Here is a 16607-nt window from a genome sequence, read left to right on the forward strand (position 1 = left end):
CAAGTCTAAATACATGCATAACTACCGGCTACCCATCCACATACCGTATTCTTATTTGGGTGCAGTTACGCCATGCCCATCTTGTGTGACACACACCCCTGTTACCAGGGTACGTGTAACCCCGTTACACGATTGTTAACAAGACCACTTCCCCCGGGAGTCTACAGGTCGGGGAGCGGACATGATGTCCGCAAGGTTCGAGCTTGGCTCACGTCGCGCCGCTGGCGCATTTTATCCTCCTCGTCTTTTCTTGCTCGGAAAGGAGTATCCGAATCGCAGTCGACTTCCTCCAACTCTTCGATGAGGAAATTCGTCGCCCGGAACGGGCGTGGTGTGTTACGTTCGTTTGCCGAGGTCTTGGGATGTGCTTTCCGTGAAGCCGCAGACGTACTATCCGGAGATACACCCTGTGTAGAAGAAGAAGAAGCGATTTGTCCGCAGGCGCCCTCCGAATCAGCTAGACTGGGTTTTGCGTATCATAAACACAGGGCTCATTGAGCGGAGAATGTTTACGGTTGTTCTTAAGAACGTAACGGTATCCCAAACACGCGAGCCTCGAATGAGGGGACAGTTAAATGTGAATTGTGAATATTCACAATTTCAATGGGGGAGAAAGTAACGAAGTTACACATACCCTTGTAGGAAAGAAAAGGTCACACCATCTTGTGTGACCGCCCATAGGTGTGACTTACGCAAGTTGGAGCAGTCACACCATTGTGTGACTACAATGTTACAAAAAGCCACCAAGTGGCAGGATTGCCAGGAGTAATGCATATTTTTTAGCTTTTACTGTTTTAAATAGGTATTACTTAATAAATCAGGAAAAACTAAGGTTTTAGATGTCGGCGGCTTTGCCGCAACTAAAACAATCAAATGCAAATTCAGTTTTGAACGAAAGGGCGTCCTTATCTTGGCTAAGAACTTGAAGGTAGCGGATTGCGATCCTCGACACTTTCACTGGCACTTGTAAAGAACGTAAGGTTGGCGACCTTTGCTCAGCTTCCTCTATGCAAAGAGCTCGGTAGTCCCGCTCCATAGATATTGTAGAATCAATTGTATTGCATGTGCTGTCGTGAAGTTGTTCTTTATTGCCATAATGGGTTACTGAACGGCTGGTTGTAGTCGATGTCAAAATCCATTATATTGCGCGTGAAGACCACTTCACTTCCTTTGGTTATTGTATTCATTTGTGTGTGCCTTGTGAAGTTGCATGTAAGCGAGACTGCCAAAAGTATAATTGATGTAAAAACGCATAGTGATCAAAGCACTTAAACCGCCAAGTCCATTTCCATAGCCAATGAGCCTGTGGTATTTAGTCGTAAAGATCAGTGCTTTCAACTTGACATTGGTTTTCTTTAAAGCAACTCCTTCGAGCTTGCGAAATGCAATTTAATGTAAGCACGAGCATGGTTACAAACAAAACCTGCCGAAGTGTTTACTTCGGCGTTGAGTAGCTTCTTGTTTCGATTTAGCCATAGGGCGCGTAGAACATAACAACGAATAATAGTACCACTGGAATAGCAAAACCCGGATAGCTTACTTGCAGTAGGCCTAAGTCGATAAACATTTGCAAATACCACCAAGTCCGATCGAGGTCTCCTTCAATGAAATCATCAAAAGGCTCTAGATAATAGTTTCATTGATAACGAGCCACATAACAATCCTAAAACAAGTGGTTAGCGTCTTCGACTTCTATACACCCATGTATAGAAGTGGTTGATATGTTGACTTCCGTTCTCTATTTGAACTTGTATCGAATCCCAGTGCATTATTTTGTAGTCAAAACTTAACATTCGAGAAAACCGGACGAACAGAACGATACCATGTGTACTCCGAAGTCCACATATTAGGGGTAGGCGTCAAGTCAGTCATAAAGTTAAGTTGTCGCAACGGCTAGTAGGGAGTACTTGTATATGTTTGTGGCTTCAACAGCGACTTAACAAAGTCACGGTATCCATATTAACAACAAGTTGTCCATCGAGACTCAATGCATAGCAAGCGGCTTCTATCTTGTATGATCGTGATGGTCCTAGCATGGAGAATCTCCTGGGATAATTAGGTTGAGCCTTCGCATCGTATCATTCACAAAGCGAGTAAATGAACTAGACCTTGCGAAGGCATCCGCATTAAGTAGTAGTCTTAGCATAACTATTGTAGCGATAGTTCCATTAATGTTCACAAAGTCATGAAGCCGATTAAAGCCTAACGCGATAAGCTTATCAGATGTATCTGGACTAACACTGCGGAAGGGTGCCTTTGACTTCTCAAACGCGAAATGAAAGCTGTCCCAAACCGGCATTGTTTGCTTGAACATTTTCCGATTGGTTGTGCCGCGTGAGCTATGTAAATGTGTTTTTCCAGTAATCAGGTAGATCTTTCCAGTAATATCCTTTCATATTGGAATATAATATGTCGAGACTATCTCCCAATCGTAGTAAAGTCATAATAAAGAGAGCCAACATGGTGACATCCAACGAGGCTCGTTCGAGTGGCAACGGTGGCTGCAATGCCGTCGCGTATACATTTTATGTGATGGCGTCAATGAGGTCTTCTGGTAGAGTAAGCCCAAGACAACCCTTCTTAACACTTTTATATATCCAGTCTTTATTAATTTTACCGGGGCGAGCCGAGGACGCACTTGTGTCATTTGGATTGACAAAATTGCGTATTATAATGCCAATTTGCCTCAGAATAGGTACATGTGTCATAGGAAAACACACCTTGTACCATCGTACTATACTTTGCAGTATAACTTTCTTTTCTCGTAGCGTTCTTGCACGAAATTTTCAAGACGTACACCGAGCTTGTATCTTATTGATTACCGCGCTGTATCGTTGTTTCGGTATAACAGTGGCACCTCATATCGCACCAAGAAGCCGTTCTGTTCTCCACGGTGTCAACACTTTGACTTCAGTTCGCCTTCGTAGTTCAGCGAGCTTATTTCTGGAGTTATCGTGCCTTAAACCAGTGGTGTCAGCATAGTTTTGAACATGACCGAGAAACTGATCGGTGTCGTCGAGATTAAACAAAATTCTGGTGGAGCTGTCACCAAAAGCTAGTAGCAGATGGGGCGTGTCTACACCGTCGACAGGTACGCCTTTTGAAGATAACTTTGCTCATCATTGGTTTTATGGAAACAACAAAGAAACCAGGTCATAAAGGATCTCCTTGTATTACACCTTCACCCAATAAGAAAAAGTCACCAGGTCAGTCATTAAGTAGAAAACTGACAAATGTTTCTATGTAGAAAGTCTTCATCCATGCACGGAAAGTCGCACTAAATTCGAAGTGGTGAAGCACCATATCCAAATCAGGCCAAAGAACATTATCAAATATTCTGACAAATTCAAGAATGCTGCAAATGCATCCGGATAATTTGTTTTGCAGATTTCTTGCAAATCTTGAAAGCAAAGTAATGTGTGACGGATAGACCGTCCTGGCTCGAAGCCACTTTGGTCGGCGTAGATGATAGAGTGTAGAACTTGACTCAAGCACCACTGTAAATCCATTGGTCCTAGATTGGCGTCGAGGTTGAAAAAGTAAGTGGTCGATAGTTGCCGCGTATAGTACGATCACCGGACTTGTATAGTAGGACAGGTGGACCTTTCCTTGAAACTTGGTCATTTTCTCCTTATCCAACTGAGTGCTGTTTATCACTTTGTAAATGCTTACGCTCAGATTCGTGTTAAGCTTGTAATATCTAATCGGTAAACTATCTGCACCTGGAGATTTACTTTTTGAGATACCATAATTGCCCAGTCTAAGTCATTTGCCGTGATTGAAGCGTCAAGCATAGCTTGTTGCCCTGCTGACAACCTATACTTTGTGTAATGCAAAAATGTAGCAAATCCAAGTGGCTAATTAGATGAAGATCTCTGATTGAATAACTCCGCAGATGTGAACTGGAAGATAATACCCCAATATTTCCGATGTTAAACAGCTGATCATCTGTGACCTTGCCATCTTCGTTAGTCAGCTCCGTGGCTGGCGATCGAAGGTAATCTGACTGTGGTGAGCGGGAAAAGTAGCTGGTTGTACGTTCACTCGAGTCTAAGTCAGCTGCAAACTTATGTACTTGTTACGTGCTTTCATATCATCTTGATGTGACTTTAGGTCAAATTTGACTCGTTCTGACGCTTTTTGGCCATTTCTGTCGGTACGACGCTGACCAAGTCGGCAGCTTCATTGACTGCTCTTATCTTCACGGCCATCGTCCGTTCGTCTCCGTGGCTACGTTCCCTCCAACGTCGTCGAAGGTATATGCAGTCTGCTCGATTATGCTCGTCAAGAAGGCAACCGGGATTTGCACCCGGAAACATCTTGATACGGTAGGCCAGTTTTCAAACTGAAGTTGCTAAATACTGATGCTTTTGCAAGTCCCGCAGCAGCCAAGTCGGGCTCCAGGGTTGATGTCTACTGCGTTGGACAGGCTTTGAGACAAGGCACAGCTCAACTGGTACATTATGCCACTTGCGATCACGAACGTGTTGGACTGATACCGGGTTGTCTTGAAGTAGGTCGGCCGTACTAAGCGATAATCCAATCGCTTTTGATGCGAAGGACTGGTATAGTCCCGTGAGCGCCACGTATCAATTAAACTCAGTGTTTGAGCCAATCCTTGAGCTCGTCTTGACCTCGTCTTAACTGAGACCTGTTCACTGCAGTCTGGTCTAGGCATCGTCCATAAATACGTTGAAGTCGCCTACAACAGTGTGGCTTGTATTGTCAACCGTATCCACTTCACGGCTCATCGCCTCAAAGTGGACAGGAAGAGCGCGAAAGAAGTCTCCACATAATGGGTTCATCAGGTACATATACTTCGTGTAAGTACACCAATTCATCTCCAAGAATTGTCTAAAGTAGTTAGTTACGCATGCGCAATTCTGGTTTTGTAATGAGCTCCACTCAGTCATTACATGAAGGTACTTTGTGTATGCATTGTGGGAATTTATAAAAGAAAATTGCAGTATGGTATTCCAGATGGATACGTAACTTCTAGAATGAAGTCACAAACATTCTGTGTGATAGAGAATACTGGTTCCTTTTTGGGGGTCTGTACTGGTGATGAGACCGACGTGTCTCTGTTGGGTGACGTAAGTCAGTCCCTAGTATTGATGACTTTCCACGAAAGTTGAAGTTCAATTGAAATTCAAGCTCCGTGAACTCAAGATCTTGTATCGGTTTCTTGTGAGGTTCACAATCAGTACACCCTAGTTTTACGCATCAGGAAAACCTCTAGGAGTCCTTGGAGTGTGTTGCATTTGGCTATAAACCATAACTTATTTTAATTCAGTTGCAAATTTGCCTTAAAAGGCTCAAGTCATTCTTCTTCTCCCCAAGTCGGGACTGCCTTTCTTCCCCCACAACGGGTACCGCTTCTTCGTCGCACAAGTGTGTGTGTAGTGCCTGAGGGTCTGTTTGTGAACAGCGCCCTCTTACACCTGATAGCACTTCAAGCGGTCTTTCCAGCGACACTTGATTCTGGTTTGACGATGCGACTGCTGAACTCGTCGCGAAATCCAGTCCAAGCCATACTATTTTCCTTGTCCCTGTGGCATGGAAGGAGTTGGGATACCACTCGTTCCATCAGTACCGAAAATTGAGGTGCTGACGAATGAAGTGTTCCCTCATTCATGTTCACATGAGTGGATGGCACTGAAGAGGATGCTAGAAATCATCGATGAGGCTGCAATAGTCAGCTTACTGCATTCATCTTCTCTAAATGACAAAAATAACGCAGCCGTCAGTTTCATGCATCGTGAGATTATAGAATCGCGGAAGTTGGTCGCAACGTCTGTTTCTTCGTACAGAACGATGCCTTTGAAACTGAACGTGTCTTTGTACCGTGGTGGAGAGGACCAGCCTCTTCCACGACGATTTTCTGAGTTGGATGCAGCAATCACTGCAAGACAACTGCAAGACCTTTTTTAACAAGTGCTGTGCGCAATATCCAATTTTGAGGATCGTGCGAAGCGTTGGGCGTACGGCAAGCGTTTAGCCGATCTAAGCATTTCCTGGCTGCGAGCACTTCACAGTCGAGCTAAAGTAGGCAATTGAATACCCCATAGTAATTTTCGAGCCCGTGCCGATTTTTGAAGTTTTGTCAAGGTCGTTACGACCTACACTCGTATGCAGAGCGTGCTGGTATCGAGCATTGTCGACGAGCCAATTGGTTGTAACGTTCATGGTGGGATTGAATGTTGGTCCAATCCGGAATCAATTGTTTCGTAACTATCCCAATGCGCTAAATGATGTCATCAACCGTGTGATGCAAGAAGAGTTCAGCATCAAAGAAGCCAAGTTCAATGTCTTGAATTGTTTTAATCAGATTTTTCATTAAATTTTAAGCTTCGTCCCAAGGCAAGTATGCCAGTCGACCGGTACAAGTGATGGCCCAGAGCCAATGGACATCTCGTGCATTTCCATACCAGGAAATGGGCATCCTCGCAACGATGTAAAGTGTTTCCGTTGTGGTAAGCCGGGTCATATTGCCCGGAACTGTAGAGTGTCTTTGTCGAGTCGGCAACAGACACAGCGTGCGCATTAGGATTACTGCGGACGCTATAAAGGTCGTCGGTTTGAACGCCCCCAAGGGAAAAAAATCGGTTGGCGCGAGGCTTCTTACTGGATCCGAGAAAAGTACTGTGGATGCTGTGGATACACAGAACTCTGGCCCCGACGTGCATGATGCGCATGTAGTTTCTACTATGAGGGATGGAAGTGTCAAGCAAAGTGCAACTTTGATCGCCCAAAACGTATTGATAGATGTTTTTGAGAAACCACTACGAGGGAAGCTTGAAGCTATTACTTCGCTTTATCGGCTCATAAGGGCTAGTGTCATGCATGAAAATGCGAACACTATCGACCTGCCAAGCTGGTTTAGGACCCATCCGACGTTATACGTAGAGCTTCCCAAGCCCCACCATCGCGACGACGCAATTTTCAACCTGGATGAATCGCAGTCTTATCTGAAAGTGGCTTCACAGCCGCGGCTTCGGCACGAGGGTCGAAGGTTGAACCCATTGGGGTCGTCGCCTCAGTATCGCTCTCGGAGCGACGAAAAGAATCAGGAACGCCCGAATCAGAGCCAGATGATTGGGCAGGAGGCCCTGCATCATCAAAGGTCACAGCTGCAGCAGGCGGAAGAGCTTGCAGGGTGTGCTTCAATTGGTGAAACTGATGTCTCCAGGCGAGTTCCATGCGCCATGCAAATCGTGAACTCCGCGAAGGATCTGTCAGTTATCCTTTACGCGTTTTCGTGTCGACGACCCTCGATCGATCATCTCGATCAACTTCAGCGAGAGAAGCTTCTCCACCTTCGTCAAACGCAGTTTCAAGGCGAACGAAGGCTGTGGGTTAGCCACTAAGAGGCAGAGGGGGCAGCGCTCGTGCCACTTCCCCCATTTTCAGATCGACAAGAGAATTGATACTACCACGTCGAGTACGTGGTGGCGGAGAGAATGTCCGCGGTCGGAAGCAGCTCCTGGTGAAATGGCTGGAGTATTTAAGAAGTTAGAATACGTGGAAGCTTCGTACTCATATTCGTCTCGTCTGTCCCGATATCGCTCTCGCGTTCTACGCGGATTTGTAGACGGACTCCCTTTAGAGAATCCACCCCTTCCTCTTCTCCCTCTATCCCTCTTGTCGTGAAGCCGACTAATGACAGAGCCACTACATGAGTATGGATATCGGAGTGGACCCGATTCTGCGCTCTCAAATGCGCAAATCAAAAGCGCATATCGCGCTTCTTCAACAAGCCAGTAGCGGTGCTTGCGCCTTGCAAGCGGTGGATGTCCACGGATTTGGTCGCATGAACCCATGCCCAGAATCGAATGTCGACTGTCTAGATGGGATTGTTGGACGCAGGAACATACGTCAGACTTCTTTGTTTGCCTCCAGCACAAGTAATCGGTCCGATGGCGCGAAAACACGCAGCCCGAGTAATCGGTCGAGCACCCGATTCGATTTACGAACTCGTCGAACACTAGGATGGAACCACCACGTCACTCGTAAAAGTCGTCGAGACAATCAAGCTCACGATACTGCAAACACGCTGAAAGATGTGGTATTGGAACAATATCCAAGTTCGATGGTGACGAAGATCTCATGTGGAGCAAGCGTGTGGGTTGTTGTGCTAGCGAAATTCGGACAGAGCGCGACGAAGAGAGGAAGATGAATAGTCCAAAAAAAATGAAGAAAGAAGTGTCTGAAAAAAGTCTGAAGAAAATCTGAAGAAGAATTCGAAAATGAGTGAAAAATATTTCTAGAATCTGGATAAACCGTAATGGGGTAGGTCTTCCTACACATAGCGAGTGGAGCCATAATTTGTGTATCTGACATAATGTACACTCTGTATAATCGTATATCCCTTTTTGGCTCTGTTGTATCAGAACTGGGGGCGCTTATCAGGTAAGGGAGGTTAAAGACCTATTGGCTGTAATAATAAGATGTCACTTCACCTTCCTCCTCTCTACGTGAATCAACGGCTCACGGGAAGTGAACACGCGGTGAGGCGTGTCATTTGACCTAAGTCATCCTCGGAAAAGTGTGTGTACGACATGCAATTTCCGTTACACATTTCGATTAGCTAATTAAGTTGCCGTTCTAGAGTAGCGATACGGATTTGTGCCGCCCTCGGTATTACGCACGATGGCGTAGCTTTGGGGGTGAATCCAAAACGTTGCTAGTGTTAGTATCGTACACACTCCAGAACTTTTGGAGAGAGCCAATGTTTCGCCATAACCGATAAAGCTCTCAAATTCCGACTGTGAATGAATTTTTTCACGGAAATTTTTCTGTTATCAACACTTGGCCTACGTTATGAGAAAATTTTGGTAATCCATCAGTTTTTTCGGTAATTCTTAAGTTGATGTAGCTTTCTTGAGGGTCATATGGTCGACAAGCAGATTACCAAGGCCGTAAGCGGTATCTGATTTCTTGCTAAGAACTTTATCATTTTGAGAACGCATGACAGTTTGAAGTCCCACTCTGGCAAATGTGCCTCGTCGACGTTTATGACGTAGCGCATCTTCAGTCGTTATCGGCTCTGTAAGAGAGAGTAGGAAAGCCTAGCCCAAAGCTCATCTTACAAGAAAGTCAGACTGGCTTTGTCCCAAATTCAAAATGGCCCGCAGCCATAATATCGTATTTATGGCGATAAACTGAGCTGTTAGCAGTAAAAGCTTGATTCATTGGATTTTGCCTCGATGTCCATATCGCTTTCTGAACTTTGTGAAAGCAAGCATTCAGAGACGTATCAGTCGTATGTCTACTTCACAGATGCTGGCTTGCAAAGTTGTAAGACGGATAAAAGGCCTTTATTCTATCCAAATTGCAAAAAGAATACGTTAAACTTCAGCACTCTCGCCAGTATTCGGTATTCAGGGTAATATTCCCATGAGATTACAGAAATATTCGACTACTGCTCCAATAAGCGCAGGCGGTACTCCTGTGGGGTGATGATTCAAGGGTCAGAAGGCGCTCGTGGGGTGACTTTTGAGCGTTAGCTTTAATCCTTTTACGCGTAACATGCCCTCCTTCTATGCGAATTTGGAATCTGCCCTAGCGCGGCGTTCAACTTCTGATGTATCAAATCTATGATTTTGGCGTGAATGAGCCCACCAAAGCCGTTGTAATTCTTGCATTCGCAGACTGAGCCATTTCAGATCGTTAGGAACGAGTAGAACGTCGCTCTAGGCTTCCCCAAAAAGAAATTTTGAACAACAGGGATAGTGTCGCAACTCATGCAAAGGAGAGGTAGACCTTAATTAACATTTTCTCAGCTGTCGGCTAAGATTAATTTTTTTTGTTGCCTTGTTCGTTGTTAATGGGTTACTATGAGCGCTTTCATTGGAGAACACGTAGGGCACTTTGCAAATAATGATTTTAAAGTCGTCGGCCGCAAGAACCACGACTTTGCGGTGGTTCGCGAACTACTATGACGATACGTAAGAAAGATGACTGGCATTTTAAGAATGCTTTTAGGGGCCGTACCTGGAGAGCGCCCGCTTTTTGCGCGATGTCTCAAAAAGTCAAGTTAATTGTGAGCCCCCAGTGTGGTCTCCCACTATGATTCGCATCTTGGTAGTGATGGTTGAACAGTTTACGCACGTATAATAATAGACATACATTTAACACTTCTGTGCGATTGTGCAGAACGCTTAGGCACAAAAGTTCTGGAACTGATCTGGACGATAGGGCTCCGTGACAGAGATATCGCGGAACACGTGGTGTAAGACCTAAGCCATAATATAGTTATAAAACAGTAAGACCTATGTCGTAATATATTTATAAAAACAGTAAGACCAATATATTTATGTTAGGTTTATGTGAATTAGACTCAGTTCTATATATATGTTACCCCTAGTTATATTTAGCGCAATTAATTGTTAGAGGCTCTAGGTTCCACGCCTGGGTTTATTGTGCAAATTCTGTTTTCTGTATTTGGAAGCTCCTTTTCAAGGCTATTGGAGCCCCACGGCGTATGCAAACATGGATGCTTACCCATTTGTATATGTTGGGTCACTAATAAATAATGCTCAACAATTCAAATGTCTTTTACTACCGAGAAAGATGCCCAAGGGTTTGTGTGGATCATACAGGATTTTGTACTAATGTCTCGCGTCACCAACTACTGCCACACGCTGCACGTGAAGTGGGTACGTCGCTATAAGGGCTTCTTTAATAGCGTAACGCATGTTGCGTCTCATCCAAACGCCGAGCTTATCACCTCGTCAATGTACAACGTTACCACTATAATATGTGATGTTCGTAGTCTGGTGTCGCGAAAGTGCATCTGCCGCCATATCAAGTTGACTTTATATTTTTAACTCTAAGGCATGATAAAAAATAAAGGACAGACTTTGTGTAATTTCTTGCGAGCATTGTAGTGACGATTCCGCTGTGCATACTGATTCTTGATCAGTATAGATTACAAACGCCTTCGAGCCAATCCAATGTGCCTTGAACTTAACAAGAGCATACTTAGCCTTTCGGGTTTTAGCATGTACTATATAATTATTGCTGCAGGCCTAAGCTGACAAGATTTAATCTCAATGATGCGTTCGTGCCCAATGGCATTATTTCAGAAAAAACATTCTATGGCAAGGCTGGAGCTTCATAGACAAGATAAATTATCAATCTTGATTCTTTAAAACCAAGTATGAGCACGCTAGAGGGTTTTTCCTACAGCCCTGAAGGCCGCATCTTCGACGGCGTCCTAGCACTTTCGACATCTTGTTAAGGGAATTGTTGAGGGCTGTGCCGTGCAGCCTTTTTTGCATGTTATATACCAGACCAAGCCACGCTCTCAAATCATTCGATGAAGTAGTCCTGGTCAATCTACAATGGCTTGTACCTTTGGAGTATCTGCTTAGTCTTTCAAACATGACTCAAAATTATCGGCGCCAAGCACATATTTTTTCTGTCGGCAAACTGCTATTTTAGCGCATACGTTCGAGCACAAGTTGCAAGTATCTGATCTGGACTTCCATATGTGCAGATTTCCTGTGTCTGTGCAACTATAGTCAACAATATCGAGAGATTAGAAATACGAAGCGGCCTAAACAGCTGCGTTGCCAAATGGTTGAACGCGTTCAATACATCACACAACAAAATTGAGCTGACCTTCCTTTTTTCTAGAAATTGTTGTTTCCGAAAATAATGTTGATGCAATTAGCTCTTTTCAAGTTTGCATAATACGCCACATGCCGTATAGTCTTCCGAATGCAGAACATTTTGGAATTTAATCTCACTTCAAATTTGCTCTATACTTTACACGAAAGAGGAATTCATAGTGTCATGCTGTTTTCTTCGTGAGGCTCATAGACGTGTGAGGCAATATTGGCTCAAGAGTTACGTCAAGCTTATGATGCGTACTCCAATTTATTTATTCTTTGCGAATTATTGTCATAATTTTACAACAAAAGATGTATAGATCTGTATTATCTTTGAAGATAGCCATTCCGACTCTCTCTCCATGAATCTCAGTGAAAGACTCATATATGACGGATGATGAGCTCAACTCCTTTTTTGGTTCTTACCGCACCAAAATGGTGATTTCATCGTCGTCCAAAGCTCTTCGCGTACACATTCTAAGGATGGCTCTTCACGCTCAATGGTGGCTTCTATTTTGGATAATGTTGGTTGCTTGCATTACCCAGTACTGCCCCGGCTTCTTCGCTTATAAGTTAACAAACTTATCCGCAACATACCTGTGGAGAATCATTGTCCCGATTGGTGGGCGTGATACACGGTTTGCTCACTAAGCAGTACCGCTACATTGTGACAATGATGAACCATTCTCAATAAAGTCAGTGCCTGTCCTTTATACTTGCACCTTGAAGACGCTTTTCTCAATCGGATGTGCCCTGAAGAACATAACATTACGCATCTCTGAATCACATGGAATTTAACCTTGGAAATCGCGACACCAAATCGCAGTCTCCCGCCCCACAGAATATATCAGCTAATAGCTGCAATTATTCTTTTTTTCGGAGACACGGTCAAGAAACTACGGCTTACTGATACATCTACCCTTCAAACTTTTTTAGCCTTCTAGCATCATTGCTGCCAACTATTTTGGGCAATTTCACATTTTGCGTTGAAGCTATGACGGCTTTTTGTCTGCGCCTAAATTGCTCTTAGTATACAGCAGATGTAAAGTCGTGACTCATCAAAGCTCCAACAGGAAAATCGTGCGTGGCACTCTGTGTTTCTGGTTTCTAGGTAATTCACGGCCCAAAGTGCTCAATCCAGACCTACCGAGGATGAGATTGCTTTTCAAATCTAGATTAAGTGTTCGCGCTGTCATAGTCTCAAACATCTACAGAATGCTCAAAACAACCTTTGAAAATAACAACTAGTGACCCAGCTACAAAACGCATGAATATAGCATCTATTATAGCATTTGCGATGCCTTCGAATTCTGTTGACCATTTTGACGGCCACATGTCGCATTAATCCTGCGACACTTCTGAATTTATCAGAACTTTTGACGGCTTCAAAACTCCCGAGATTGGTATTGACTGCCAATCATCCTGGACTGGTCGATACGCCTCTCACGAAAAGAATCGCCCCCAGACGTGCTAGGTGCGCTGATTTCAACCTCCATGGGTCTCAACGAACTTCCTCCGTCAACGCTTAATGAAGTTCTTCGTTCCCTGCGGGATAGTCAGTTGATCCTGCGTAGAAGTCTGAACCTTCGACCCTCTCAACTTGGAAAAAAGAAGGAGCACGGGGTGCAGTGATAGCTAATGCCACAAACGTAGCACCAGTAGACACCATAACGCTATTTGGCAACCAAAGAACAACCATTCTATACTCAGCATGGCTGAGATCCATCACCTCTGGCGCGCTTATAGAGCGCATCAGAATCGACCAGGTGATGTTCCAAATTCAATGCAACACCCACCGACTCCTCAAAAGAGGTTGTATAAGCGCAGAAGGTCTCGGCGGAACCCGCACCTGTACAAAACGCCGTCATCTATATATAGGCCATTTTCATTTTCGTAAGAGGCTTCACCGCAGTCCCGAATATTCGATTTCTTAACTCCTGGGTAGTCCGCTTATCCTCTCCCTTCCATACCAATTTTGATTGCATAAGGTAAAGCCTGATAAAGCGGCAGGAACATTAGTAATTTTCCATTGCGCTCGGGAAATTCCCATGATGAAAGTTCTCGTCCATCGAGAGTACCGCGTATACTTGCAAGCGGCCTCCTGGTTCAAAGTTCGCTGGCGCAACCCGTTGTGCTCAGTTTGAAGCTATTTATCCAAGTGAGGATATTTCCCCTCTTTGCTATCGAACGGCTGGACGCTTGGCAAAAGTGCCCTCGCTGTGCAATTCGGCCATTCTTCCATGACGCCTAATGAGGCATTCCTGAAGACGCCTCACCAGCAAATTATAGTAGTTAATGATTGTTTTTGGACGGTCTAAAACCGCTTCTAGTCCTTAGACCGCTTATTGTACAATATCTTCGCGACTGACTGAACACAGAAGCTTGTTAAGCCTGTCCTATTGTCTCAAGGACATCTCAGAGAACATATCAACTTTCATCCCACAACGAATGCAGTCTTTTGTAAACACGGTCGTCGGATCGATGACTAACAAATCGATCAAATGAGGCTGTTGTGCACCTCGTACAGCAGAAATTTGATTCTTAAAGTTCACGCTAACTGACGCATGGAAGATTAGTTCACTGACCACAAACCAGGTGCCAGACCAGGTCTGTGTACTTCGTTTGCTCTAAAATAAGAGAGTTATATCAATGATTAAGACTAGATTGGCACGGCTCAAAGTATATCTGTTTGCTGTCGAGCACGCCATATTTCAATATCATACATAGCGTCTCCTTTTCGGTGCGTACCGAAAATTGATTATGGTGTTTCTAAGCTTCGTTCTAAGTTTGAGGGATAATCGTGTTATGTGTATGTTGGTTCCGTACCCATTAAATTTCGGTGAGTTTTCATTATGCTTTATCATGACTCTCATTTAGGTGTATATATTTTACTAATTAAGAGCTAGGTTCGCTGGTTATTAGGCTGGAAGAAAACAAATAAATTTCCAGTTTCAAACGCTTTTGCCGCCGACTTTCTAAATTGCGAATTATGGCAGCCACATATGTCCAAAAAAAAGCACCGAATCATTGCACAAAAGATTTGATGGCCCTTCTGGCGTCTGTGCTTAAATTAATATTCGCTCTAACAGATCTTACATAATTTAATCCTTTACCCAAATCTAGAAAAAGATTGCTTTACAAGAATGCGTTGTGAGTAGCTGTTTGCAGTTGTTGTGGTACAAATTTAGATAAAATTATAATCACAGTGGCGTGATCTCCATCTTGCGGACGGATACATCGACTATAACGGTCCATCCTTCGATTTGCGTGAAACTACACGGCCCTTCCCGATGCCAAAACTCGTGTGTGAATTTACAAACCGTATGTTGAAAAGGGGTCTTGTCTTTTAAAGCTTATTGGAAGAAATTGTACTAAAGTGCAATAAATAAAACTATCTCAGATAAGTTATATGTGCATTCTTAATCGGAGGTTCTGCAGCTTTTTATTAGAACCAGTTAGGGAATGGTTATATAAAATAGTAGTATCTTATATAGAAAATGTGTAATGCATTTCTCGTGGCAAATATTTGACAAATAATCTCGCTTTCGCCAGCATTTTGATTGACCAACAACAAATTCATATTTCTATATTTGCAACACCAATTCTTCTATAATTTATCGTGCAATGGGAAATCTTACGGGTACAAGGAAACTGTATGGTGTATGCTGATATTAGATATGTCTATGCTGCATTCTGTGTGATGTGAAAGTACATTCACACATCACAACACGAATCATAAAAGATTAGGTAACGTGGGTACAAAATCTGCGCTTTTGCCACATTACGTATGCTTGAGAAATATTCACTTATCGTCGTCATTTTTATACTCGGCTCATCTACATCTCACCGGCTTCCACCCGATCCTGTGTCTTGTGATAAAAACTAGTGTTTATTGAAGCAAAGAAAGTTTCGAGAGACCTGTAAACAAGAGTATAGTTAAACTAAGTGACTTCTCCCTAGGCACAACATGCGCATTAAAAGCTTCTTTTTCAATTTTTGGTCATCATTTGCAAACGTGTGCAGTCATCCACAGGCCGTCGATCTTCTCATAGTGAAGTGCTTACTAAGTCTCAAGTTTGCCAGCTATGCGAACAAAGCAATTAGTCGAATTTCAGAAGCAAGATCGTTCGTATGAGTATGTCCTACATCAGCAGTCACTGCCAGTGTCTACAAAGAAATTGATCTCACTTCCACCGCTCATCAAGACTACGCTCCAACCGACGACTGATGCATTAGCTGAGAAATCCGCAATTTTCACACATATGATGTTGGAGTCTCCACCACCTGTAGTTGTCTCTACATTGATGTTTTCATATCAAGACAAGTCCACCAACCAATTGGTCCGACCTCTTCCCCATTTAAATGACGTGAGTCCTACCAAATTGATGTCACTGCATCATAATAACCAAAAGCGCACGTGTTTTCCAAAGAAATGTGACTTTCCAATGTGTAAGAACAGCTCGCGCAGTCGTGGCTTCTGTTACAGTCACGGTGGAGGTAGGCGCTGCCGAGTGAATGGCTGTAATAATGGCGCCGTCAGTCGTGATCTATGCAAGCGCCACGGAGGTGGTCGTCGCTGCCGCATTGCAGGATGTACAAGTAGCTCTGAGAGCGGTGGTCTGTGCTACAGCCATGGTGGAGGGCGCCGCTGTAATCTCTCGTGGTGTTCAGCGCGTGCGAAGAAGGGTGGCTATTGTGCCGTACATCTCACGGGTGACCGGACGCCACCAGCTGATACTTTTTCAACTTCAACTTCAGATAGTTCGTCATCGACCGATGTAAATATTGTCGAGACTCTCTTGTTACTGGCCAATGACCAGAAAAATGTTACGCAGTTATTGTCAATGTCGAAAGAAGCATCAGTCTCGTCATTCAACACTATCAAGCGCGCCTATGATATCGCGTCACTACTTAATTAAAGGAAGCAATTTCGCGACCTCTGTCTAATTTATGGTGTGTATAAAGTAAGCGTTTGAAAGACAGCATATTTCT

The 16607-nt window shown here is 43.9% G+C and overlaps 1 protein-coding gene across 1 annotated transcript; it reads left to right on the forward strand.

Moving 5' to 3' along the window:
- Positions 1-15700: 15700 nt before the first annotated feature.
- PHALS_04834 (uncharacterized protein) lies at positions 15701-16534 on the forward strand (the record flags this gene model as incomplete). Its single annotated transcript, XM_024718682.1, has 1 exon — positions 15701-16534. The coding sequence occupies one exon, from the start codon at positions 15701-15703 to the stop codon at positions 16532-16534; it is 834 nt and encodes a 277-aa protein (XP_024584056.1).
- Positions 16535-16607: the final 73 nt, after the last annotated feature.

The sequence above is a fragment of the Plasmopara halstedii genome (assembly GCF_900000015.1).
Source record: "Plasmopara halstedii genome assembly, contig: Scaffold_2680, whole genome shotgun sequence".
NCBI classification, from domain to species: Eukaryota; Oomycota; class Peronosporomycetes; order Peronosporales; family Peronosporaceae; genus Plasmopara; species Plasmopara halstedii.